The 26,830-nt window shown below is 46.7% G+C and overlaps 1 protein-coding gene across 7 annotated transcripts in view; it reads right to left on the reverse strand.

Moving 5' to 3' along the window:
- The window catches only part of FHOD1 (formin homology 2 domain containing 1), an 87,453-nt gene that overhangs the window by 12,604 nt on the left and 48,019 nt on the right, over positions 1-26,830 (reverse strand). For 2 of the 7 annotated variants that reach the window (XM_040409599.1, XM_040409605.1), the window contains 10 exons: positions 22,155-22,178; positions 21,869-22,012; positions 17,957-18,312; positions 14,512-14,622; positions 12,826-12,849; positions 10,692-10,745; positions 10,136-10,314; positions 8,621-8,764; positions 4,124-5,010; positions 4-159 (listed from right to left, as the gene is read on the reverse strand). In XM_040409599.1, the coding sequence (XP_040265533.1) occupies positions 4-159; positions 4,124-5,010; positions 8,621-8,764; positions 10,136-10,314; positions 10,692-10,745; positions 12,826-12,849; positions 14,512-14,622; positions 17,957-18,312; positions 21,869-22,012; positions 22,155-22,178 (2,079 nt within the window). The remainder of the gene's footprint in view (positions 1-3; positions 160-4,123; positions 5,011-8,620; positions 8,765-10,135; positions 10,315-10,691; positions 10,746-12,825; positions 12,850-14,511; positions 14,623-17,956; positions 18,313-21,868; positions 22,013-22,154; positions 22,179-26,830) is intronic. The other 5 variants (XM_040409601.1, XM_040409603.1, XM_040409602.1 and 2 more) reach the window with 5 other exon arrangements.

Consider the following 26,830-nt stretch of genomic DNA (forward strand, 5'->3'; position numbering starts at 1 on the left):
TACCTCAATCCCCTCTTTACTGATTGCATACTCATCAAAGTTTAAGATGGCCGTCTTGATGATGTGGACGGTGGGGAGCACAGTGAGGCCGATATTGATGGCGTTGCTTCTCTTGGGGTCTAGCACGACCAGAGCCTGCTTCTTCACTTCAACCGCTTTCTATAAAAAAAAATCCAATACATTATCATTTGAGAGAAATGTTAGGCTGATGACGGTCCGGCCGCCGGGACACAAACCAGTTGCTAGAACGGTGGACCCCAATGGATCCTTACTAGGATGACTGCAGATAGTGTATAGAGCTGAGCATGCACAGTACTGCTCCTCCTCACCAAATATCAGTCAATGGAAACATTCTTATATATTCAGACCCCTTCTGATCAAATACTTTTCATATCTGCATCAGCAGCACGTATCTATTATTGGCAGCTGTCATGTGATCTCCGGACCACCAGTAATGAGCTTGCGCTACTATGGGCAGGTTGTCAGACCCCTGTATGGATGGCTTCCTGTGACCTACATGATTACATCATCAAATACCCCCCCCGTCAGCTCTCAGTCTACTCCCCCTCTTACCAAGCTTTGCCCTCCTTGTCCCTCTGTATGCACCCCCCCTCAGGGCCGGCCTTTGGGGTGTGCGGGCTGTGCGGCCGCACAGGGCGCCATAGTAACAGGGGCGCTGGGCGGCCGACAGCTTGCAATGTAATATGCGGCAGGCGAGGCTGAACTTGTGTTCTCCCTCGGGGCGCCCCCTCCATCTAGCCCTCCCCTGTCTGACCTGATTCGTTCCTCCTCCCCTGTGCCTGACCTGCCTGCTGCCCCCGCCGCTGCCAATAAGAACAGACAGGAGGAGGAGGGGAGGGGCTGTGGCCACTACGCCACCAATGAAGATAACTGACCTGAAATACAAATACAGGAGGCGGGTGCCGGAGTCAAATAGCCGACACCCGACCTCTGTGACAGGGAGCTGCGATCAGCTGCAGTTGAGGTTAACCCTTCAGGTGCGGTACCTGAGGGGTTAACTGCCGCTGATCGCAGCTCCCTGTCACAGAGGTCGGGTGTCGGCTATTTGATTCCGGCACCCGCCTCCTGTATTTGTATAAGAAACGTTGGTGGCACAGTGCGCCCCCCCCCCCAACACCCCAGTATAAGAAACGGTGGCACGGTGGCACAGTGCGGCCCCCCAACACCCCAGTATAAGAAACGGTGGCACAGTGCGGCCCCCCCCAACACCCCAGTATAAGAAACGGTGGCACAGTGCGGCCCCCCCCCCCCAACACCCCAGTATAAGAAACGGTGGCACAGTGCGGCCCCCCCCCCCCCCCCCAACACCCCAGTATAAGAAACGGTGGCACAGTGCGGCCCCCCCCCCCCAACACCCCAGTATAAGAAACGGTGGCACAGTGCAGCCCCCCCCCCCCCCCCCAACACCCCAGTATAAGAAACATTGGTGGCACAGTGGGAAGTGCCAGTGAGGGTTAAAAAAAATTAACTCACCTCCTCCAGTTGATCGCATAGCTGCCGGTCTCCTGTTTTCTTCAGGACCTGTGGTGACGTCACTGAGCTCATCACATGACCCATTACCATGGTGATGGATCATGTGATGAGCACAGTGATGTCACCACAGGTCCTTTGACAGGTCATGAAGAAAGAACAGAAGACGATCAATTGGAGGAGGTGAGTTAATTATTTTTTAACCCTCATTGGCACTGCCCACTGCGCCACCAATGTTTATTATATTGAGGGGGGCGCACTGCGCCACCAATGTTTATTATACTGGGGGGGCGCACTGCGCCACCAATGTTCATTATACTGGGGGGGCGCACTGCGCCACCAATGTTCATTATACTGGGGTGTTGGGGGGGGCGCACTCCGCCACCAATGTTTATTATACTGGGGTGTTGGGGGGGGCCCACTGCGCCACCAATGTTTATTATACTGGGGTGTTGGGGGGGGCGCACTGCACCACCAATGTTTATTATACTGGGGTGTTGGGGGGGGGCGCACTCCACCACCAATGTTTATTATACTGGGGTGTTGGGGGGGGGCGCACTCCGCCACCAATGTTTATTATATTGGGGGGGCGCACTGCGCCAATGTTTATTATATTGGGGGGGCGCACTGCGCACAACGATGGGTTAGGGAAATTTCACAGCAGAGTGCGCATGCGCTGGGAGCCTCGCCGGCGGTTAGGGTAGGGAAAAATTATGGGCCAGTGCACAGGTGCGGTGATTGGATGGATGTTCTCAGCTGGACACCGGCCGACACTGCGCATGCGCTGGGAGCCTCACCAGCGGTTAGGGTAGGGAAAAAGCACTGGCCCGTACGTAATTTTTCCCTTCCCTAACCGCTGGTGAGGCTCCTGGCGCATGCGCACTCTGCTGTGAAACTTCCCTAACCTGTCGTTGTGCGCCTGCGCGGCGCTGCACACCTCCTCACGTCATGTCCGGTGCGACTGGAAGTGACGAGGGTAGGGAAATCTCACGAAGTAGGGAAGTATAACATTACACCGGCCTTTGGGGTGTGTGGGCTGGTAACTACTTGGTTGGATAGTCAGCCAGCCTATGCCATGATGCCAGCAACAAGCAGTGTTTTTTTTTTTTTTTTTTTTGGGGGGGGGGGGGGGAAGGGCGCCACAAGGTTAGCTCGCACAGGGCGCCTGAACACCTAAGGCCGGCCCTGCCCCCCCTTTCTTCCCAATTATAGTGTGCTGCTTAGGCCGGGTTCACATCTGCGTTTACAGATCCCACTAGAGTGAATAGGGATCCGGCAGTGCACGGTGGCATCAAGCTATTCAGGACGCAGATGTGAATGCTGTACTAGTGTATCTTATGAGATGCTGATTCTCACTGCTAACCCCTGCCCCACATGCATGCTTTGTGTAGAATCTCCAATGTTTCCTATGACATGCACACTGCACCCCTGTCTCTTGCTTGTACAAGCTGACCGGGAGAATCCTATCACAAGCAGGAGGCAGGGGAGACAGGCTGAAGCAGCATCATTTTGGAAAACACAGACCCTGCAGTGTGAGGCCTGAGACCACACTTATTTGTCACTGGTCCTTCGACAGGACTTAGAGCAGAGGAAGTGCAGTGTGATGAGACTCCGTCCCCACTGTCTCTCCAAAGCCAGGGGCATGATGGGAAATATAGGCAGCATTTCGGGAACATCTCATAGGGGAAAAAAGAAATCTAGATAGCAGACAACCTCTAAATGGCACATCAACTAAACCAGGTATACACAAGGGAGGTCATTTACACGTATCAGAAATACGCCTATATTATGCATATTTCTGGCGCAGATTGCGATGCAAACGTTATTTGCGCTGCAATCTGCGACTTTTCCATGCTCACGGCAGGTCTAAAAAAGTGGGCGTGCGTGCCGGCAGGTCTGTCTCATTCAATACTTTCTATGCCTGTTTTAGGCACAGAAAATGGTCTAAATGTAGTCCAGCCAGGAATCTGGCTTACATTTAGACCGGCTAGGGATATGCCGAAGTTATGTAGAGGAGGCACCTCTACATAACGTCAGCGGATTCACCGCCAGCGCAGGGGCTTATTAGGACTGCCGTCTAAAATGTGGGTCTTCATAAGTGACCCCCAAGGTGCACAGAGGAGCCTTTACTTCATTTTTTAGTAATAGTCTGTGCAGCACTATATAGGCAAAGAAAGTTGTTGGTTGGGTGCGCACTCGTACAAGCGCTGCTTTCTCTTCAAACAGCTGAGTGGTGGGGGTGCCATGAGTTGGACACCGCCGATCTGATATGGATGACATATCCTGATAGGTCATCAATATATATAGCATGCACAATCCCTTTAATGTTGTAAGTATATTAGGAAGCTGTAGAGCTGCCAGTGGACACAACATCATTTGATCATCTCCTGTCAGGTGAACACTGCACTGGCCACCATAGTGACTGGTGCCGATCCAGCTTTGGGCCGAGTCAGTTCTGACAGTCTGGTTGCTAAGGATTCACTGCCTGACAAGGCATCAGGTCCCTAGCATCCAGTCTGCCTCAGTTACTCAGGTTAAACTTGTAGACAACAGTATAATTTGTGCACGGCTCCTATGTCCTACTGCAGTAATCTGAAACATTATGGATGCAATAAACCTCAGATGTATTTACCTTGGAAGAAATCAGTTCTTTGGCTTTAGATTCAAAAAGATGTTCAAGTTTCTCGGTGTCCACATTGATCTTGTCCAGTGACTCCCACAAAGTGCCTTTCCCAAACTTCCCCCGGCTGTTGCAGTCCGTCTCCTTCACCTCCTTCCAGAACAGCTTCACCGTCTTCCTCTTCTTATTTAAGGTTGTGTTTAAGGAGTCCTGTGAGAGGGGGCTGAAGCTGGGGGGAGCCGGAGGCGGTGGTGGCAAATGGGGACTCCTTCCCAGTGGTGGTGGTGGTGGCGGTGGTGGTGGGGGACACAATGGAGGTGGAGGGATGGGAAATCCAGGACAACTGCCAAACAGTGGTGGAGGAGGAGGGGGTGGAAGGGGCAACCCTGAAATGGACGACGGAGAAGAATGATTTACGTTGGACAATCGGGAAGGTGCAAAGGTTTCTGTGGCCTCGAAATCCAGGACATCAAAATCCTCCTCCTCACATAAGTCTGTGAAATCTAAGTCTTTAATCTTCAGCTCCATCTGTGAGGGTTGTGGGGTTTGCTCCCACAAAGTCTCGGCAGGTTTTTTGAAGGGGGTCATGAGGGTCTTCTCCAGGTTCTTGGCATTGGTTTCAGCATCTATGCTGTACTGGGCCCGCACACCTTTCCGGGGGTCTGAGCCGTTTTCCATGGGCACTTTGGTGGGAGAAGTCTCAGGCTCGTAGATTTCCGTTCTGGCTGCTGGAGACCTCTTCTCTCTTGGTGGCTTCCCCGGGTCAGTAGAAGCCGTGTTCTTTGCGTTGAGAATTTCTGTGTCATCGTCATCCTGTTTTTTGGTATATAACATGTCCATCATGAACTTCTTGGGACTGCTGCAGTCAGTAGCTGGAGGAGGGGTGCTACCAGGACTTGCTGCAGGGATAAGAAGGAAAGGGTAATTAGTAACAAAGAAAGTTTTACTGTCTATTCCTGATCTACGATGGACGCCATTACCAGCCGACATGCAGTTAACCCTCCAAGTCACATGGTGATATTTACAGGATTGCGAGTTCTCCATTCAGTAGATACAAATCATAAGGATGAGTGCATGGTGTGTACGAGTGGAGGCCCCCAGAAAGTCACTTTGTATCACCCGACACAGAAAATGTCTACATGTAATGTGAGGAGATGTATCTGTAAGAAGACAACCATGATGCATCTGTGTGTGAGGCAGTCTATGGATGTATACCATGGCGGCAGACAACTTCCCCTGTGCCGACTCCAGCTAGAAGGTGACAGGTCCACAATTTACAACCCCAATTTCAAAAAAGCTAGGACCTGTGTAAAATGGAAGTAAAAGCAGAATGCAATGATTATTAAATCTCATAGCCCCGTATTTTATTCACAGTAGATCACAGATCAGATGCTGAAAGTGAGACTTTTTACCATTTCATGGAAAACATTAACTCCTTTAGAAAGGCTGGAAAAGTAAGTGGTACTAATAAAGACCATGTGCCTGCTGTCTGTGGAACCATTCACTTGAATAGGGTCGATGATCTGCATCAGGCGTGGAGAGAAAACCCACGGACACACTCCATAGTGCTTCCGTGGGCTTCCAATCCGTGCCTCCGTTCCGCACCTCACCATATTTTTTGGAATGTGGACCCATTCAAGTGAATGGGTCTGCATCCGTGATACGGTGCACACACGGCCGGTGCGGTGCAAAAAACAGAGCCTAAAAATGTGGAATATTTTTTAGAAAAATCTCTCTCAATGTAAAATTGTGAAGACTTTCAATATCCCACCATCTACAGTATATAATATAATCAAAAGATTCAGAGAATCTGGTGAAATCCATGTGGGCAAGAGACAAGGCCGATGATCAGTATTGGATGCTCATGATCTACGGGCCTTCAGGTGGCATTGCATTAGAAGCAGGCACGATCGTGTACTGGAAGTCACTGCATGGGCTCAGGAACACTCCAGAAATCATTGTCTATGAACACAGGTCACCATTAAAGCTGTACCATGCAAAGAAGAAGCCATATGTCACCACAATCCAGAAATGGCACCGTGTTCTCTGGGCCAAAGCTCATTTAAAATGAGCTTTAAAAATCAATGCTGAACAGTATGTAGAGGTTTTAGAACAACATCTGCTCAATCCAGACAACGTCTTTCAGGGAAGGTCTTGCATATTTCAGCAATACAATGCTAAACCACACACTGCATCCATCACAACAGCATGGCTTCTGAGAAGAGGAGTCCGGTCCTGAATGGGCTGCCGGCATCCAGACCTTTCACCAATAGAAAACACTAAATCTGCCAAAGAAGCCTCAGGACTATGGAGCAGCTAGAATCCTACGTCAGACAAGAATGGGGCGACATTCCTCTCCCAAAACTCCAGCAATTGGTCTCCTCACTGCCAGACGTTTACAGAGTGTTTCAGAAGAAGGTTGGGATACACCATTTTTTCCATTATATAATAAAATGTCTCACTTATATTATCTGATCTGTGTTCTGTGATCTACTGGGAAAAAAATATGGGGCTATGAGATTTACAAATCCTTGAACTCGGTTTTTATTTCCATTATACACAGCGTCCTGAATTTTTGGGAATTGGGGTTGTGCGAGACCATGCGCGTCGTCACACACCGTAATGCATTTGGCGCACCTCAGTAGACTTGTCGGATACATCTCTTTACTCCACGTAACCATATTCTGCCCCATCGGTTTATACAAATCACATGCTGATACATTGTAACAAGGTCAGCTGTGAATATATATATATATATATATATATATATATATACATATATATATATTTAACATAACAAAGACAATACAAGGGATAATGTTTTAAAGGACCATTATACACGTAAATTAAGCTTTAATCAATGCACAGCAAAAAGTTCTGCAAACTTCTGTTAGAATTTGCATTTTAGTTCCTCAACATTTTCAACATCTCTGCTTGCCAGTAGTGATTGTAAACCTCTGGAAGCAATACGTTTTCCAAACACCTTAGGGTACCTTCACACTGTATTTGCATCCGGTGTCGGATGTATACGTCAGGAAAATTTCCTGATATATGCCACTCAATACAACATCCACAAGTATCCATTTTCAGCTTGAGGGTTGATCTGTGCCAAAAGACGCGCGGAAAACACAAAAAAACGCATTGACTTACTTGGAGCAGTTTTTTTTTCTGCTTCCTATTCATTTCAATGAGAGATTCTGCGCAGTTTCTGCCTCAAGATGGGGCATGCAGCTTATTTTTTATGTGTATAAAAAAAGAAAAAAAAAAGTGTTGCTTCCCAATGAAATTAATAATGAGCTGATTTTGAGCCAGAAACGCTCCAAAATCAAGACAAAAAAAAAAAAAAAGTATTGTCCAGACTGAACACCCTTGTGACACGAACTCAGAGCATTATAATTCTGTGGGTTCCTGTCCGATCTTGGATCTATTGAATTGTACTCATATAATGCTGTCAGTACAATTCAGTACAGCCATGGTCAGACTGGAACTCACAGCTTTATAAATCATTATAATGCTGTGACGTTTGTGTCACAGTCCGGGAAATACTGCTCTCACACTTACCGGACTGAATAGGCTTGTGTGAAATTGCCCTTAAAGGGTGTAGAGAATAGTGGATAGCTATTAGATTGGTGGGGGTCCTACTGCTAGGATTCCCACCAATCACGAGAATGGGGGCCCGTACACACTGGAGCCCCCTCCCCCAAATGAACTGAGAGGCCAGTCAGGCATGCGTGCGGCTGCTCCATTCCTCTCTATGGGAATTCCGGAGAGAGCCGTGCACTGTACTCGTCTACCTCCGGATCGCCCATAGAAATTAATGTAGTGGCCAGACGCATGTGCAACCGGCTGCTCCGTTCATTTCAGGGGAGCTGCAGTGGATACGGGGCTCCCGCTCTCATAATCGTGAGAGTCCCTGTGGTAGGACCCCCACCGATCCTGTGGATAGGAGATAACTTCTAACAACTGGAATACCCCTTTAACCCATTCCTGCTCACATTGTCCAGTAAGTGTACTGGAGCTATCATGATGCACCTGTATGAGCAGGACTACATCTGTACAGTTCCTGGTCACTGTCAGCAAGCAGAGTTTGGCCATGGCGAAGAGATGCAGCACAAAGTTTATCAGAAAGTTCCAGAAGTTTAATTATACAGTGATTAAAGTTCCTGTCCAATATTCCCCTTCTGCCTGATCTGACACTGGGTGTGGACTGGCCCGACTCCACACTGGGCCTGTAAGTTGTCAAGGCCACCCTACGATGCCAAGCAAGTATTGTGCAGGAGTCCTAAGTAGAATAGGCCACATGCATGATGCTCGCTGGGTCGTATGGACCACCCAGAGTGCAGCTGCTCCTGTCCACTCCCCATGTTAGATTGGAAGGGACAATATAAGCTTTTTTTTTTTTTTTTAACATAAAACTAGACAACTCCTTTAAGTGTAGGACATGGATCCTCCCGTCAGCCCCTGACCCCGTGATTTCTGGAGCCTCGTGCATGCAGTGGGATGTCTTGCCTGGTTCGGATTCAGGCTCCTCTCGGTCTCCTTTCTCCTCTCTCTCCAAGGTGCTGCTGGCCGAGGAATCGCTGGACCCCGAGCACAGTTCTTTCTCATTCACACTGTCATTTTTTTCTTCCTTCTCACTCAGATCCCCTTTTCCTGTGTCCAACAGAGGGGTGGGCGGTGGTTATACATCTGCCCAGGAGCACAGAAGCCCCCATGCTTACAAATGGAGCATGCCATACATGCATGTGCATGGATACGTATGATATGATGGCACATGCATGAGAGGGGGTGGGTCAGTGGTAAGCAGGGGTGGGGTTATAATGCAGGTGGGAGGAGTTAGTCACAGAAAGTGGATATGATACATTTCCAGACACGCTTCAACCAAGCTCACCACAAAGCTTTACTATGGAAAAACAACAACATTAAAGGAGTTGTAGGATTTCATACATTGGGGGCATAGTCTGATAGGTGCAAATCCCACCTCTGTCGAAAATAGTTGGCTCGGCTATTTCAGTCAGACCCATAGAAGCGAATGGAGCAGTGGCCGCGCTTGTGCGGTGTGTTTCCCTCCTTCACTTTGCGGGCTCCATACTAAAGACAGGTGTGGGTCCCAGAAATGGCGATGTGCCACCAATGTATGAGCTGACAGAACCCCTTTAATCCCAAGGGAAACTACTTGCCATAGCAGAGGCGGCCTGCTGCAGTGGAGCTTATTTTATGGGTGGTGCGGTCCATACGGTATTTTAGATGCAGACTTTCTGCATCCTAAAATAGCCCAAAGGACGAGGCAAAGTTGCAAATGAAAGGGACTGTCCCATCAACATTGTATGCGCCAACAGTGACCTCCACGTATGAGTTATGGATTACCTGTTCATTTGCTGGGATGGCTTCATGTGAAGTAGGAGATGTCGCACCAAATGAACAGAAATCTGTGCCTATTCCTCTGTAAATTTGGAAGTTTCAGCCCTTTTCTTCAAGCAGTCCCCTCCAGCAGGTTATGACGCTATGACAGGTAGTTCCCCTTTAAAGGGGTATTCCCATCTTAGACAATAGGGGCATATCGCTAGGATATGCCCCCATTGTCTGATAGGTGCGAGTCCCAGCGGTGGGACCTGCACCTATATCGAGAACGGAGCCCCAAAATTGAAGGAGAGCGCACTGTGCGTGTGCAGCCGCCCTCCAATCATTTCTATGGTGTCGCCGAAAACAGCCGAGCATTGGCTCGGCTATTGCTGTCTGCCCCATAGAAATGAATGGGAGCATGGGCCGCGCATGCGCGGCACGCTCCCATTCACTTCTATGGGAGAGGCGGGGATTAGCGCTCGGTGGTGGACGGACCCCGGGAAATCTGGAGTCCTCCAGCCACAGCGCTCCCCGCTCCGTTCTTGATATAGGTGCGGGTCCCAGGGGTGGGTCCCGCAACTATCAGACAATAAGGGCATATCCTAGCGATATGCCCCCATTGTCTAAGATGGGAATACCCCTTTAATGAGCATGTACTTGGCCATGCACGTGATCGCTCACCCTCCTCCTGGCTGCTGAAATCATCCATGCCGGCTTGGTCTGCACGCTGATCTGGGGAAGCTTCTTCTTCATCGAGGTCCCCGTTGCGCACCGCTTCTGCCAGTATCTCCTGTCTGCCTTTGGATAAAGCCGACATCTTTTCCAACTCTGTGGCAGCCAGATTCTCCAGAAATCGGTTTCTGAAATGACATAAGCGTGATGTGAGCTGCCACAACCTTCACGTGCTCCGGGCAACATAAATGAAAAGGATGTAGAGAATCCGAAAAACATGGCTGCTGTCTAAAAACGCCACATCTGTCCACAGGCTGTGTGTGGTACTGCAGGTCAGACACAAGCCATGGACATGTGATGCCGTGTTTTATCTCATACAACTCCTATAGGCTTAATAAAAGAAAAAAAATACAACATTTAGTTTCAAATCCTTATGAAAATCTCTGCTTGCTGCCAACGTATGGAAACGCTTGTTTACCACCAGAGGCTGAAAGCCTACAGACCTAATACTTCTCAATGCCTGGGGTTGGCGCTCATTTTTTAAATTTATTTCGTGAATACTTACTGGAACTTTTTCAGGATGGGTTTGTCCCCGTACACATGATTATTCTTGTCCTCCCTGCAGGAAGAATTGATTATCAGGGGGTCGGGACAGGCGGCAGTCACACCCGGTGTTAGGGGATAAGTAATGGAGCATGCGCCAATGTCAAGGATATTGAGGGATACACATAATGTATATTACTGGGCTCAGGCTTCTGTGTAATATCTTCATTACCTATTCTCTTCCTTAAAAAAAAAAAAAAAAAAAAAAGAAACTACTTGAAAACCACCAACAAGCTGCTGTTGATGGATCTCTCATAATCGTGTGCCTCATTAACACATGAAGACCCAGGACTGATACCCAGTATTAGCCAGGGCTCCACTGTGGCGTGCAGAACTACAGCAGACATGTTCAATGTTTTTTATAGGGCTAAGGGGAACGGCCATAATTAGAATAATAAAATAATAAACAAGTAGCCAAATTCAGTAACAGGTGGCCTCCTTGCTGACTGTTTCCAGCATCCAAATTATTATTACACTGCAGTGAGTAACAGAAAAGGTAATGAAGATATTGCAGTGGAGGTCGAGTAACCTGTCTACCAGCGTTCTTCAACTTGTGGCTGTCAGGACATGCTGGTGGTTGTAGTTATGCGACAACTGAAGAACCACTTTATAGTAAGGCTACTTTCACACTGGCGTTTTGGCTTTCAGTTTGTGAGATCCGTTCAGGGCTCTCACAAGCGTCCAAAACGGATCAGTTTTGCCCTAATGCATTCTGAATGGAAAAAGATCCGCTCAGAATCCATCAGTTTGGCTCCGTTCCGTCTCCATTCCGCTCTGGAGGCTGCCTGCAGCGTTTTGGTATCCGCTAGACGAAACTGAGCCAAACGGATCCGTCCTGGCACACAATGTAAGTCAATGGGGATGGATACATTTTCTCTGACACAATCTGGCACAATAGAAAACAGATCCGTCTCCCATTGACTTTCAATGGAGTTCATGACGGATCCATCTTGGCTATGTTACAGATAATACAACCGGATCCGTTCATGACGGATACATGCAGTTGTATTATTGTAACGGATCCGTTTTTGTAGATCCAGGACGGATCCGCCCAAAATGCGAGTGTGAAAGTAGGTTACAAGAAAAAAAAAAAGGGGAAAAAAAATCGAACAAACTGGGAAATATCCCTCACTGCCTGGTGGGCCGATGTGAAATTATCGCAGGCATACAGATCCTTGTCTTGTCTGCGGGGGACACGGGCAGTCATACTAGGGTGCCGGGGTTACCCTCCCCTATGAGTAGCCTTCTTAGGTCAAGCTGTTGGGTTTTGTTCAGCCAGTTCATAGCCATTGCTTGTCACCCAGCTTTCCCAGGAACAGCAATCTGTCCATCTGGGACTGGTACCCAGCTTTTCCAGAGCCCTGAACGATGTCTGCCTAGCTATAACCTAACATGGGAGCACTGCAATTCAAGGGTCATGGAAAGTTGGGTGATGACCCCTCCAAGGAGCGGTAATGGCAGCCATATTGGTTTTTCACCCAGCTTTCCCAGAAACGATTTGACAAGAGAGAGAGGCTACTGTATCCAGGGAGGATTCGTGTCTATGTTCTCTTCTATCATACACTTTATGGTGGGGGAGGGGAGAGTCACTGCAGTTAGAATAACCCCCCCTTGTAAAAGACAAAAAGACTGGTCAGAAAATGGTGAACGCAGTCACGGAGCAAACACAGGCAGGGGCGGCTGAGGGTACAATCAGCTGCGGCGGTTCTTACGCCATCGTCACGAAGATTCCACAGTCACACAGCAAAACAAGTCTCAGGCCGGGGACACAAGTCAACTTTGCCAGCACAACACTAAAGTCGCAAAATCACGCTGTCAAATCTCATCTAATGATAGCGAGTGTGATCGCCTTGCGGTATGCAAGTTAACAGCCGCAACATCACAGTCGCCAAAAATCCAAACTAGACATCCAAGCTGGATGTCAGGGCGGCCATATTCAGTATCATTAGTAGGGATTTAGAAGTGCCATACTGTGACCTTAATGCGGCGCCGCTAAAGTCGTTGTGTAGCCCCATGGTAGTACAGGGACAAATAACAGCACTGCAACGGTTAAGAGGGGAGGGTCACTCACTGTCCGTGCCACACCGGACACTTACCAAACAGGCTCTGTTTGGTTCACGCTGGAAAGAGAAGGGTTAACAGTTGAGAAAAGAATTGCACAGATGCCGATAACAAACTTAAAGGGGTTTTATGTAAACAAAGCTTAATTTTTCACATTTTTAAGATCTCTGCTTGCTGTCAGTCGACAAGAACAGTTTACATTCATCCAGCAACCCATCCTGACCTCCCACTTCTCACAGATAAATTGCTGCAGTTGGATCCAGATTTTTACGTTTTACCCGCACAGATACATTGTAGCACACTATGGGCTGTCTGAATCATAGCTTGCTATTCACTGACAAGAAGCAGATCTTAAAAAGGTTAAAAAGATTACGCTTTATTCACAAAAAATAAAAAAAAGACAGAGGTTTCCTAGAGTAAAAGGATGCCGAAACTGGCCCCCTATCTATGCAGACACCGAGGGGCTCTAGCTGACCATTACCAGCATGAGAGGGACCGCTCTCCATTACAGTCTATGGCAGGACACAAGGCGCAGCCAGCTCTCATGGTAATGGTGGACTGGGTACCCTCATTCTTGAAGGTAGCCCACCCAGGGAGAGCCGTGGCACCCCACCTCCTCGCACTTCTCTTCTCTCCTGGGCTCGTTTCCTTTATATTCTGTGGGATTTCTGCACAATGGCCATTGATCTGCACTTGTAATCCCGGATCAGGGGCCGCTGCTGCATCCCTCCACATAGAAGCTGATCCCAAACCTCACACCTTCAGGATCCCGTCTCCCCCTAAATGTAAGCAGGACTCACCTTCACATCGTGTCTGCGGGAACAGGCCGAGGTCCTGAATAGAGAGGCCTGCGAAGAAAGCCCCGGCCACTACTATGGTAACAAGTGCAAGACAAAAGGTTTCCCCTCTTCACTCCCAACCCCCTTTCTGGGAACTTCACAAGAGCCGACTGCCAGCAGCTCAGTAGTTTATGGCCTAACAAGCCGCTGGGACCCCCGGCTCACGTCAGCTGTCAGAGGCGCCTTACACAGCAGCGGAGTGCTCTATCAGGCTGTAATACTCTGTGCTGCTGATAGAGGCGAGAAGAGAGAAACGCCAAATACTTTATAGTGACCAACAGCCTCTAATACATTATAGGCATCCCAGGACTAATCCAAAGACGACGAGAAATTACAGTTGACGGACTTGTCCAGTCTTATGTGTAAAAAAAAAAACACCACTTTTTTTATTATAATAATAATAAGAATATTAGTGGAAAGTTCGGCAACTGTTTAATATACTTAGAGGGAGAGTCTTTTCTGCTCTGGTCTTGATACGCCCTGCGCTGCCAGAGGATGAGAACAGAGCGGACGTCGAATTCTGGCTTCATTTGTACCAGAAAACTGGTGTAAATGAAGATAAATTTGTCTCGGGTAATGGTCGTGCCTCTTTCCTGCCCCCTTCTGGAAACACCAAATCCAAAATTTCGTAAGAAACTTTCACCCTATAGAAGATGCCACGAGCACTTGGAGGCTCAATTGTACACGCCAATCATCTCTCTTTAGAACAATGCCCCCGTCAGTGTACGCCCATGTGATGGTTTTGAGCTGCCATCTTAGCATGACTCGAGGCTTTCTAATAGGATTTGGCTCCTCATCCCCTGCAGTCCTCTGTAAATGACGTCTTGTGCAGCTCTGCAGTGGAGCACAGCAGAGGATATGGTCCAGTCACAGGTTACTTACTTAAAGATACTCCGGTCGGTGACTACAGGCACCTTTTCCCCCTCCGGCGAGGGTTTGGACAGGGAGATATTGGCGCAGCTGCTGTGTGTGTTACTGCTCTCAGGACTCGACCTGTACAGAGAGAACATGGAGATGGTCAGCTGGGACCCGCTGGGACCCCCCAATAATCGCTAAATCTAGAATATATTGCATCGGATTATAATAAAAATAAAATACAGCCGTGTGTGCAGTGAGGTGTGCCTTCAATCACCTAACCCATGGGGTAGATTAACCCATAAAAGCCTTTCTACAGTTCACTGATGACAACTCATCAGACAACAAAGTGAAAAAGTGCATCTCCACAGTTGGACACCAGGGGGCATTAGTGTATTTAGGAAGCCAAACATGTACAGTAAAGTCTCAAATTGCTGCAAAGATTTACCTCAATGTCAAAGTGAATGTGTCGTCAGAAAATAAAAAATTGTTTAAATCACTTTTTTATGTTAAACATATATTAAAAAAAAAAAAAAAAAATTGGTTACTTTTAATTTTTAGAAACATAGAATGTGTCGGCAGATAAGAACCATTTGGCCCATCTAGTCTGCCCAATATACTGAATACTATGGATAGCCCCCGGCCCTATCTTATATGAAGGATGGCCTTATGCCTATCCCATGCATGCTTAAACCCCTTCACTGTATTTGCAGCTACCACTTCTGCAGGAAGGCTATTCCATGCATCCACTACTCTCTCAGTAAAGTAATAATTTCTGATATTACTTTTAAACCTATGCCCCTCTAATTTAAAACTGTGTCCTCTTGTGGTAGTTTTTCTTCTTTTAAATATGCTCTCTTCCTTTACCGAGTTGATTCCCTTTATGTATTTAAAAGTTTCTATCATATCCCCTCTGTCTCTTCTTTCTTCCAAGCTATACATGTTAAGGTCCTTTAATCTTTCCTGGTAAGTTTTATCCTGCAATCCATGTACCAGTTTAGTAGCTCTTCTCTGAACTCTCTCTAGAGTATCTATATCCTTCTGGAGATATGGTCTCCAGTACTGCGCACAATACTCCAAGTGAGGTCTCACCAGTGTTCTGTACAGCGGCATAAGCACTTCACTCTTTCTACTGCTTATACCTCTCCCTATACATCCAAGCATTCTGCTGGCATTTCGTGCTGCTCTATTACATTGTCTTCCCACCTTTAAGTCTTCTGAAATAATTACTCCTAAATCCCTTTCCTCAGATACTGAGGTCAGGACTGTGTCAAATATTCTATATTCTGCCCTTGGGTTTTTACGCCCCAGGTGCATTATCTTGCACTTATCCACATTAAATTTCAGTTTCCAGAGTTCTGACCATTCTTCTAGTTTTCCTAAATCCTTTTCCATTTGGCGTTTTCCTTCCAGGAACATCAACCCTGTTACATATCTTTGTGTCATCAGCAAAAAGACAAACCTTACCATCGAGGCCTTTTGCAATATCACTTATGAAGATATTAAACAAAATCGGTCCCAGTACAGATCCCTGTGGAACCCCACTGGTAACATGACCTTGTTTTGAATGTTCTCCATTGACTACAACCCTCTGTTGTCTGTCACTCAGCCACTGCCTAATCCACTCAACAATATGGGAGTCCATGCTCAATGACTGCAGTTTATTGATAAGTCTTCTATGTGGGACAGTGTCAAAAGCCTTACTAAAATCTAGATATGCGATGTCTACTGCACCTCCGCCATCTATTATTTTATTCACCCAGTCAAAAAAATCTATAAGATTTGTTTGACATGATCTCCCTGAAGTAAACCCATGTTGTTTTTCATCTTGCAATCCATGGGATTTTAGATGTTCCACAATCCTATCCTTTAATAGGGTTTCCATTAATTTGCCTACTATTGATGTCAGACTCACTGGTCTATAGTTGCTCGATTCCTCCCTACTACCTTTCTTGTGAATGGGCACGACATTTGCCAATTTCCAATCTTCCGGGACGACTCCTGTTACTAATGATTGGTTAAATAAATCTGTTAACGGTTTTGCCAGCTCACCACTAAGCTCTTTTAATAATTTTGGGTGTATCTCATCAGGCCCCTGTGACTTATTTGTCTTCACCTTAGACAGCAAACTTAGAACATCTTCCTCTGTAAAGATACATGCATCAAACGATTTATTAGTCATTCTTTCTAGTGGAGGTCCTTCTTTTTCTTTTGTAAAAACTGAACAGAAGTATTCATTAAGGCAGCCGGCTAGCCCTTTATTCTCTTCTACATACCTTCCGTCCTTTGTTTTTAATTTAGTTATTCCTTGTTTTAATTTCCTTTTTTCATTTATATATCTGAAGAATGTCTTATCCCCTTTTTTCATAGACTGAGCTAGTTTTTCTTCTGCCTGCGCTTTAGAAGTTCTTATAACTTGCTTGGCCTCTCTCTCTGCCTAATCTTGTAGATTTCCTTATCTTCATTGCTCTGGGTTTTTTTATAATTACAAAATGCTAGCTTTTTTCATGTTAATATCTATATTTAAAGAAAAAACAAGATCCTGCAGAGTTCGCAGTGGCCACTAAGCCTAAAAATACACTCCACTTCTTGGTCTGTATAGATCACTTTACTACAGTTATCGGCTTATCACTACAGATAAGATTAGAATGACAGATATCACCTCTATATATAGATAACACAGGATTCCCCTTTCACAATAGGTCAAAGCTTATCTCTTCCCCCCTGACCTCTGCACAGGTCAGAGAGCATGCCTAGAAAACTCCACCCTCTGTTCCCGCACCTACACTGGGAACGAAGCAGGGAAGGTGACGGAGGGTGCACTGCGCATGCGCAGCCGCCCTCCATTCATTTCTATGGGGCTGCCGAAAATAGACGAGAACTGGCTTGGTATTTCCATCGGCCCCATAGAAATGAATGGGAGTAGTGGCCGCGCAAGCGCAGTGCACTCCCATTCACCTGTATGGGGAGAGCGCTTGGTGGTGGCCAGACCCCAGGGTCCTCCAGCCACCACTCTCCCCGCTCTGTTATCGGAGTAAGTGGGGGTCCCAGAGGTGGGACCCGCACCTATCAGATAATATGGACATATCCTAGCGATATTCCCCCATTGTCTGTGATGGCAACACCCCTTTAAGAACAGCTGAAGCAAGACGGCAGCCCCCATAACCATGTTCAGAAAATACATTCCCTTTAAAAAAAAATCAATATTGTTTTAGAATGTAAAATTCTTCAAACCACTGGAACCATAAATAATAGTTTTCATAACCGCAAAATATTATGTCACGCTAATTGTATTCCAGAAACTCCCAGACCCCAAAAATTGGAACCAGGGCCCCCAAACCATAAAGGGCCACACACACACACAGCATTGCTGTCATCCTTGGGACACCTGTGATCCCAGCACCCCTATACTTAGGCTGTAATCCTATGGACACACACGAGTGGTGAGGTCTAGTTGCAGGTTTGCACTTACTGTTTGGTCGGGGTTGTCACTTCAGGAGGCGGCGGATCCACCTTCGGTTCTACGTTACAGCTTGGAGGCTGCGTCCTTTCTGCTGGCGGCTGTTTTGGAGGAGAAGGTGGAACAATGCACACAGTCGGCTTCTGCACTGTGCGCGGCTTAGCAGCATTCTGCAGGTTGATGCTGTTTTCAATAGGGGGCACTACTGGTGTGGTGGTATTGTTCATCTTTGCCCATACTTCCGCGCTGTTGCCCAGGGATCGTCTTGAGCGGCGGACCTCTTCAACCCCCAGGGAATTTTTCCTACGATCCTTGCGGGGACCACTGGAAGACTCCTCGTTGTCGCCATCCTCCAGTCTTAAAGCGCTCTGCACCAAAGAAAGGAGACTGCCCCTAATTACCGGGAACTGCGCAGGACGGCAGACATGTACATTTAATATCTTTCTACTGTGAAAACCATGTGGGCAATTACTGCGGCAAGCTGCAATGTGTGAATCCATCCATAGTGACATCACTAGGTTTTTGGAATTGGTATTAATAGCCGCTCACACAGCTGAAAACACTCCGATACACTGTAGCGTGTCCTGCAGCTGTATGATCCGGGCAATGAATGCTCCCGTTCACTGACAGCAAACTTCCATTTTGAACATTATGAGGAACTGACAGAACAATACAGAACCGTCCCATTATCATCTCTATGAGCTGCCATCGGTGATACTTAGGGATGTCGGATACTTACCTGCCAGGAACATATTCTTGATAACACTGGCAGTGAGCGGGCGACACCCAATCATAATTATTATAAGAGCAAACACAGGACAGAGGCAAAGTCCGTTGTAGTCATGCTAATAAAATTACAGATGATCTGCTGGTATTACTGACTGCAGAGCTGCACTCACAATTCTGCTGGCTGTTAGTGGAAACATTAAGCAAGCATGTGGTCACATGCCCTCCCTAACAGGGCTCCTATAAGGCAGAGGGGTCAGTTAGCATCAGATGGTGTAAAAAGGACACTTCCCAGAATGCATATCACCAGAGCACACTGTGTGCAGACACTGAACAAGCAGGGAGTGTCAGGAGAATTTAGTTTTGAGGACTGCAGTGTTATGTGCTTGACAAGTGACCCTTTTTAGCCCATGGCAAGGGAAGTAAGCAGACTCCGGATGTGCAGGAGTTCCCATAACATGACCCATCATCAACATACGTGTAAAACAACCCCCCCCCCACCCCCCTCCCCCCAGGCGTCTGACAACAATTCTCCGCTCTACGGTAACACCTGAGAGGCAATGGTTACCTGTGACTCCATGACCTGCAATCAGGTAACTCCAGCTCCAGTTCTAACAGAAGACACATCCTCTGTCAGTGTGAAGAGACCCCAGGGGAGCGTCTACATGTCGACGTACGGCTGCTATATGTCACTGTCACAATCAGCCTCCGGCATCGGCTCAAAACACACAAGACGTGCCCGGGACGAGACCAGGAAGGCTATGAAGAGGTAGAACTCCTCCAAAACCATACCCATCGACCATCAATACAAAAATCCTAGTTCTGCAACTTACTAATATATTTAGCTTCAATTTTCACAAGTTTCAAGAATTTCCTGCTTACTGTCAGTGAATGTGGTCATTCTTTATGTGGATGGAAATCCATTCTAGACATAATCTGCTGTAGACATCAATGCACCAGTCTGGAGACCGACGCTTTAGGCCTCTTTCACACGGGCGTTGCGGGAAAATGTGCGGGTGCGTTACGGGAACACCTGCGATTTTTCCGCGCGAGTGCAAAACATTGTAATGCGTTTTGCACTCACGTGAGAAAAATCGTGCATGTTTGGTACCCAAACCCGAACTTCTTCACAGAAGTTCGGGCTTGGGATCGGTGTTCTGTAGATTGTATTATTTCCCCTTATAACATAGTTATAGGGAAAATAGCATTCTGAATACAGAATGCATAGTAAAATAGCGCTGGAGGGGTTAAAAAATAAATAAATAATAATTTAACTCACCTTAATCCACTTGATCGCGCAGCCCGGCATCTCCTTCTGTCTCCTTTGCTCACCACAGGTCCTGTTCAGCATTCATTACAGGAACAGGACCTGTGGTGACGTCACTCCGGTCATCACATGATCCATCACCATGGTAAAAGATCATGTGATGGGTCATGTGATGACCGGAGTGACGTCACCACAGGTCCTTTACCTGTAATGAATGCTCACCACAGGTCCTGTTCAGCAAAGGAGACAGAAGGAGATGTCGGTATCACGATCAAGTGGACTAAGGCGAGTTAAATTTTTATTTTTTAACCCCTCCAGCGCTATTTTACTATGCATTCTGTATTCAGAATGCTATTATTTTCCCTTATAACCATGTTATAAGGAAAAATAATAATGATCGGGTCTCCATCCCGATCGTCTCCTAGCAACCGTGCGTGAAAATCGCACCGCATCCGCACTTGCTTGCGGATGCTTGCGATTTTCATGCAACCCCATTCACTTCTATGGGGCCTGCGTTGCGTGAAAAACGCAGAATATAGAGCATGCTGCGATTTTCACGCAACGCACAAGTGATGCGTGAAAATCACCGCTCATGTGAACAGCCCCATAGAAATGAATGGGTCGGTATTCAGTGCGGGTGCAATGCGTTCAACTCCCGCATCGCATCCGCGCGGAATACTCGCCCGTGTGAAAGGGGCCTTAGGGTCCAAGTGTACAAACCTGCACATGTTCACTGTGAATCACTTTGATTTTGCAACACGGTCTCGCCCTGAGGCTTTTACTTTTGGAACATGGTTCTTAACATGATTCACCACGTGGCCAATAACCTTCTCACAAAACTGCGGCGATTCATGGTAAAAGTGTGCGGTGTTAGCTCTTACTTCAGGTTACATGTAAACCCAGCCTTAAATTCTTACCGGGACATTTATGGCATATCGACAGGATATATGTTTGAAAGGGGGGACCCGCTCATATCTCTGAAACAGGGGCCCAATGTGAAGGTTTTCTCCACTCATTGCTTGAGACAGGAGCTAGGACCAGCACCCATCGGACATTTATGGTATACTCTATCAATATGCCATAATATGCCGCCTCTCCTACTGCGTCCTTCTCCCATACCATGTAGACTGTAGGCCCTCACGGGCAGGGATCCTCTCTCCTTCTGTACCAGTCTGTAACTAGTCTTGTTCATGCTTAGTGCAATTGTCTGTATTATGTATGTGCACCGCTTATCGTATGTACAGCGCTATGGGATGAATGGCGCTTTAATAATAATAATAATAATAAATGTCCAGGTCGGAAGACTGCTTTAAGCTCACATCGGTTTGCTAGTTTTAGTAAACCCTCAGCTGTAGGAAGAATTAAATCTGGTTTTCAGACTAGTTTTTCGAAGTGAGTGTTTCCATTCACTGAAAGCAAGCAGCAATCTTGTAACAAAAGTCTATAATTACAGAACTTTTCATACGTCGTGACTGAGGCGTGCAAAAAAAAAAAAAAAATGTATCTGACAAACCGCGTGCAGTTTTACCACTAATTGTCGCTGTTCTGCAGCTCCTAACCTGCCCCCTAGTGGTGGCTGAAGGAATGTTACTGAGCTTTATTTAGAGAGGGCTGTATGAGGAAACTGCACAGTTAACAGCAGCACATCACTCTTGCAAGCTGTGGGAAGACTGAGGGGCTGCCGCGGACTCTGTCACTGCAATTTTTCCCCCTACAATCCCCCAGCAGATCGTGGAGTTTAATGAAGACATCTGGGGAAGGCACGTCAGGAATGCAGTAAGGAGATAGTGACGGCTCCCATCATTCAGAGGTACTGGAGGATTTTCTTCTGGGTAGCATCTTGAAAGTGACAGCCCAGATCTGGCAGGAGACATACCCTGGGGTAAGCAGTAGATGTAACATGCCGCAGACTGTGAGACCCCCAGACTAACCTCGTACAGAGCCAGCCGCTGCTTCAGGTCCGGGTCTGTCCCCTTGTTGTTCATGTGTCTCTGGATGAGCTTCTCCATCCCCAGCTGCTCCAGACAGTCCGTTACGTCGTAGAAGGAGTCCTGATCCGGGAGAGCCACCAGCGTCTGCGCAAACAAGAGCACTACCCGTGAGTCACCGGCCCCCCATGAAATCCACAAGCCACGGTCAACAACGCTCTACTCTATAGGGATAGACACAGTCCCCTCGTCACATTCAGTAAGGGCGCTGCTGCGGTTTCGCACTCACCTGTTTTCCTGAAAATTGGATTTGCTAAAAAAGACAACAGCTGGATTAGAAGCTCTTGGGAACAGAGAATTTTCTAGCACATTTCACGTTCATGCGCACAGTACACACGCAGCAGCAGCGCATGCCGGTCCAGTCAGACAGGTTACAGGAGTGCTCAGCGCGATTCAAGTGTTAGCAGGGAAAGTTCTGTGCACCGACCTATACAAAGCTAACTACTGAAGGAAGCGTTTCATGGCAACATGGCCACTGTGGGGAGCTGTCTCTTGAAATCTACAGCTACGCTGTTGTACGGTCCCTGAATGTGCAGCTACATGGACTGTTCTCTAATGCTCGGCCCCAGTATACAAAGAATTGTTGGCAATATAGTCTCCAAAGCTTCCATTCTGATCATCATCTAAATATACAGATACCCTGCATTGCTAAGCAGGGGGTGACAGGGAGCTCAGGACAAAGCGGAGGGACATTCAGGGTTAATTGCAAAGAGAAATTCCCATCTCATAAAGTGATGGTGTACTGCTAGGATATGCCAGCACTTTATAATCAGTGGGGGGGTGACCTCTAGGACCCCCATCGATCCTAAGAATGAAGGGTCTGCAGTAGTCATCCATTGCTGAGGCCCCTTCACTGTTTTTCCCTGCTCCTGGGACTATCCTGCACTTAAATGGTGCTATGCTGCAGCTGCCAGGTGGAGCCGATGTGCAGAATAGCTGCTGCAGCCCCTTCATTCTCAGGACTGGTGGGGGTCTCAGATACTGGACGCCCGTCCTAGAGATATGCAATCACTTTATAATCAGTGGGAGATGACCTCTGGGACCATCATGGATCCTGATAATGAAGGGTCTGCAGCAGTAGGTCGGCACCCAGGACTACCCTGTACTTAAGCGGAATATTATTTTCCCTTTAAATCCTGCTCGTCTCCTGTATTTGGTACGCTGCATCTTTGGATGAGGTTTTATCGTGCTGGCTGCGGCTGATGGACGTCGCCCCAGAGCTACAGACTGAAGATGTAAAATACAATAGGGTGAGAGAGCGGCCTCTGATGAGGTGACGCTTCTGCTGTAAAACACATGGTGAGAGCACAGCCCATCTGTCACATCTGTCATTTATTCCTTGTATATTAATTCCCCAGACAGGAGAAATGTGGCGACTGGAGACGTGAGAGGTGACGGTGCCGTCTGCCACGCACAGGTTTTACTTTTGGAATGTATGGAGGAGCCCCCCTATTAAGGATAAATGGGGTCTTACATACTCAAAAGTTTAGCAACTTCCTAATACACCCTGGGGCAGATTTACTAAGACTGGTGTTTTGTGCGCCATTAATAGTATAAAGTGCACTGGAGGAAGAAGCACCAAATGTATTATTCTTAATGAATGGGGGCATACCTTGGCGGTCCATATACCAAAAACTGTGAAGGATGCTACAAGCCGCTGTACATGTCAGCTATAATTCAATACTGCCTCTGGCGTAAATTATACTCGATCTGGTGTGCCACGGAAGGCCACTAAGCCCCACCCACCTTTCTCGCCACTTCTGAAAAGTGACGAGAAGTTCAAATGTCACAAGTCATGCCACACTTTTTTGGTGTAAAACCTTTAATAAAAAAGTGCCCCTCTGTATTTAAATTTCTCACCATTCTCAAGATCTCTGCTTGATGTGAAGGTAGGAAAATATTTTCCTTTATATCCATTGGCTGAAAATCTGTACAGACTTAATACTGCTCACAGCTGGGTGCCTGCTACAACTGCATCCAGTCTAGTCTAGCCTCTATGAGCTAAACACATTGGCAGCACAAACCTCTCTCATCTGCTGATGGTTTGTTACAATGTGTCAGTGCAGGTAAAATATATCAGTCTGGAGTCCAAGCGATTTAGCTCAGAGGATTATCTAGATTGGATACAATTGTACCCTCCAAGATAAAAGAGCCACAATTGGTACAATATGTGTGACATCCTCCTAGAATCACCAAATATTCAAACACACACATATAATGTAAAGCCATAATTTCTTGTTGCAATTTAATACAATACTCAAAAAATAACATGATTAAAAAAATATATATTATTTTTTTTATTTATTTTTTAGCAGCAATACATGAAGTGCCATGCCAAAAGTATTCTCCCTATAGATACACCCGATCATATGTAAGGCTACTTTCACACTCGCGTTTGGTGCGGATCCGTCATGTCTCTGCACAGACTGATTCATTCAGATAATACAACCGCATGCGTTCATTCAGAACGGATCCGTTTGTATTATCTTTAACATAGCCAAGACGGATCTGTCCTGAACACCATTGAAAGTCAATGGAGGACGGATCCGTTTTCTATTGTGCCAGTGAAAACGGATCCGTCCCCATGGACTTACATTGTGTGTCAGAACGGATCAGTTTGGCTCAATTTCATCAGACGGACACCAAAATGCTGCCGCCTCCAAAGCAGAATGGAGGGGGAACGGAGGCAAACTGATGCGTTCTGAGTGGATCCTTTTCCATTCAGAATGCATTAGGGCAAAACTGATCTGTTTTGGACGCTTGTTGTGAGAGCCCTGAACGGATAAAAAAAAAAAAAAAAAAAAAAAGAAGTAGGATAGCACCACTTACTGACTATAGATAATCTATACTGGGGCCTCAGGGGCCCCACAATCACAAGAGAAGATGTAGGAAGGAACCGCAGCACTCCAATCTTCAATCCAATCATGTGTTCATTAACACCGAATCAAAGCAACGTTTCGACTTTACAAGTCTTTTTCAAGTTAACAGACAGACCGCGGACCTGGAGAGGACACCAAACCCCAACGCGCGTTTCTCTGACGCTTCCTCTTGGGGGGGGGTCACCAAAATCCGACGCGCGTTTAGCTGATACTTCCTCTTGGGGGTCATGCCCCCAAAGAGGAAGCGTCAGCAAAACGCATGTCGGGGTTTGGTGACCTCTCCAGGTCCGCATGCGATATCCATGCCTTTATAACTCTATACGTTACCTTTATGGGATTGTATTACACATGTAGTAACCTTTTGCCTAATTGGGATATATAATTGTGACTTGGTTTCTTGCAATAGTTTGGGTTGCCTTCTTTTATTGTGTTCTTCAATACCATGGGCAGGATTGGGGTGGAGTATGTTCAGTGTGGTATATGAATGATTATTGTAACCACTGTATATTGATTATATTATACACTTGTGTGAGATATAGTTAACATATGATCGGGTGTATCTATAGGGAGAATACTTTTGTCATGGCACTTCATGTATTGCTGCAAAAAAAAATTAAAAAAAATTATAATTGCATCAATAAATTTTGACTTTACATTATATGTGTGTGTTTAAATATTTGGTGATTCTGGATACAATTGTAGCAAACTCTAAGCTGTAAAAATTATTAGGTCAAGAGGTGCTTTCAGCCTATGGACGTAGAGAAGAATGGGCCCATTTACTGACAGCAAGAACAGATCATGAAAATGCTGCAAATCTCTTTACATCTGTGGCCACCGCACAGGACCTGGGATCTCTACAGATATCCACGCAGACAGGGTCTGAAGATCAGACACCGAGAACAAGATGTTCCCGACTCACAGGGAGCCCCTCATGATAATGAGTGTTGTCACGCTCATCGTCCACCACGTGACGGGTCGTCTGGATTGACAACAAAGTCGGAGACTTTAGTCTGGAATTTAAATGCTCCGTAAATAGGAACGCGTTTCATGTGGTGCCAGATATGAAGGTTTTGCTTCACAGGGGTCTCAGCACAATAACTGCGGCTGTCGTGTGGTCTCACTATAATACAGCAGGGCAGCCTCCATGGACAGAGAAAATCCAAGACAGGCGGCTTATACCAAAGAGGACAGACCAATATATATTACAGGCCCACACAGTCTGCATCAGCCATGCCCAGGGTTCACTGCACTATTGTGAATCTCCAGCCGAGATAGACATTTTATTCTTCTTTCATCTTGATAAATGCAAAATTCTAGGATTCATTTCATCATGTCTCTTTACAGGGGTTGGGGATTTCTTTTTCTTCTACACAGCTCCAAATCCCCTGCTTTTCTGCACACGGCTATAGACTGACATAATGCCTATGTCTACCTGTAGGGGGAGCAGTAGGCAGCATCTACATGCTACGGATACGATGTGGAGGGAGGATAATCTGCAGCGTTGTACAGTGAATTGGGCTACTTTCACACTTGCGTTTTGGGCGGATCCGTCATGGATCTGCAAAAACGGATCCGTTACAATAATACAACCGCATGCATCCGTCATGAACGGATCTGTTTGTATTATCTGTAACATAGCAGAGACGGATCAGTCATGAACTCCATTGAAAGTCAATGGGAAAAGGATCAGTTTTCTATTGTGCCAAATTGTGTCAGAGAAAACGGATCAGTCTCCATTGACTTACATTGTGTGCCAGGACGGATCCGTTTGGCTCAGTTTCGTCAAGTGGACAGCAAAATGCTGCAGGCAGCCTCCAGAGCGGAATTGAGACTGATAGGACGCAAACTGATGGATTCTGAGCGGATCCTTTTCCATTCAGAATGCATTAGGGGAAAACTGATCCGTTTTGGACCGCTTGTGAGAGCCCTGAACGGATCTCACAAACGGAAAGCCAAAACGCTAGTGTGAAAGTAGCCTAAGATTTTATGAAAGGTCATCCACATACTGCTGAACAGAAGTGCGGAT

Source organism: Bufo bufo, chromosome 10 (genome assembly GCF_905171765.1).
Source record: "Bufo bufo chromosome 10, aBufBuf1.1, whole genome shotgun sequence".
Lineage (NCBI taxonomy): Eukaryota > Metazoa > Chordata > Amphibia > Anura > Bufonidae > Bufo > Bufo bufo.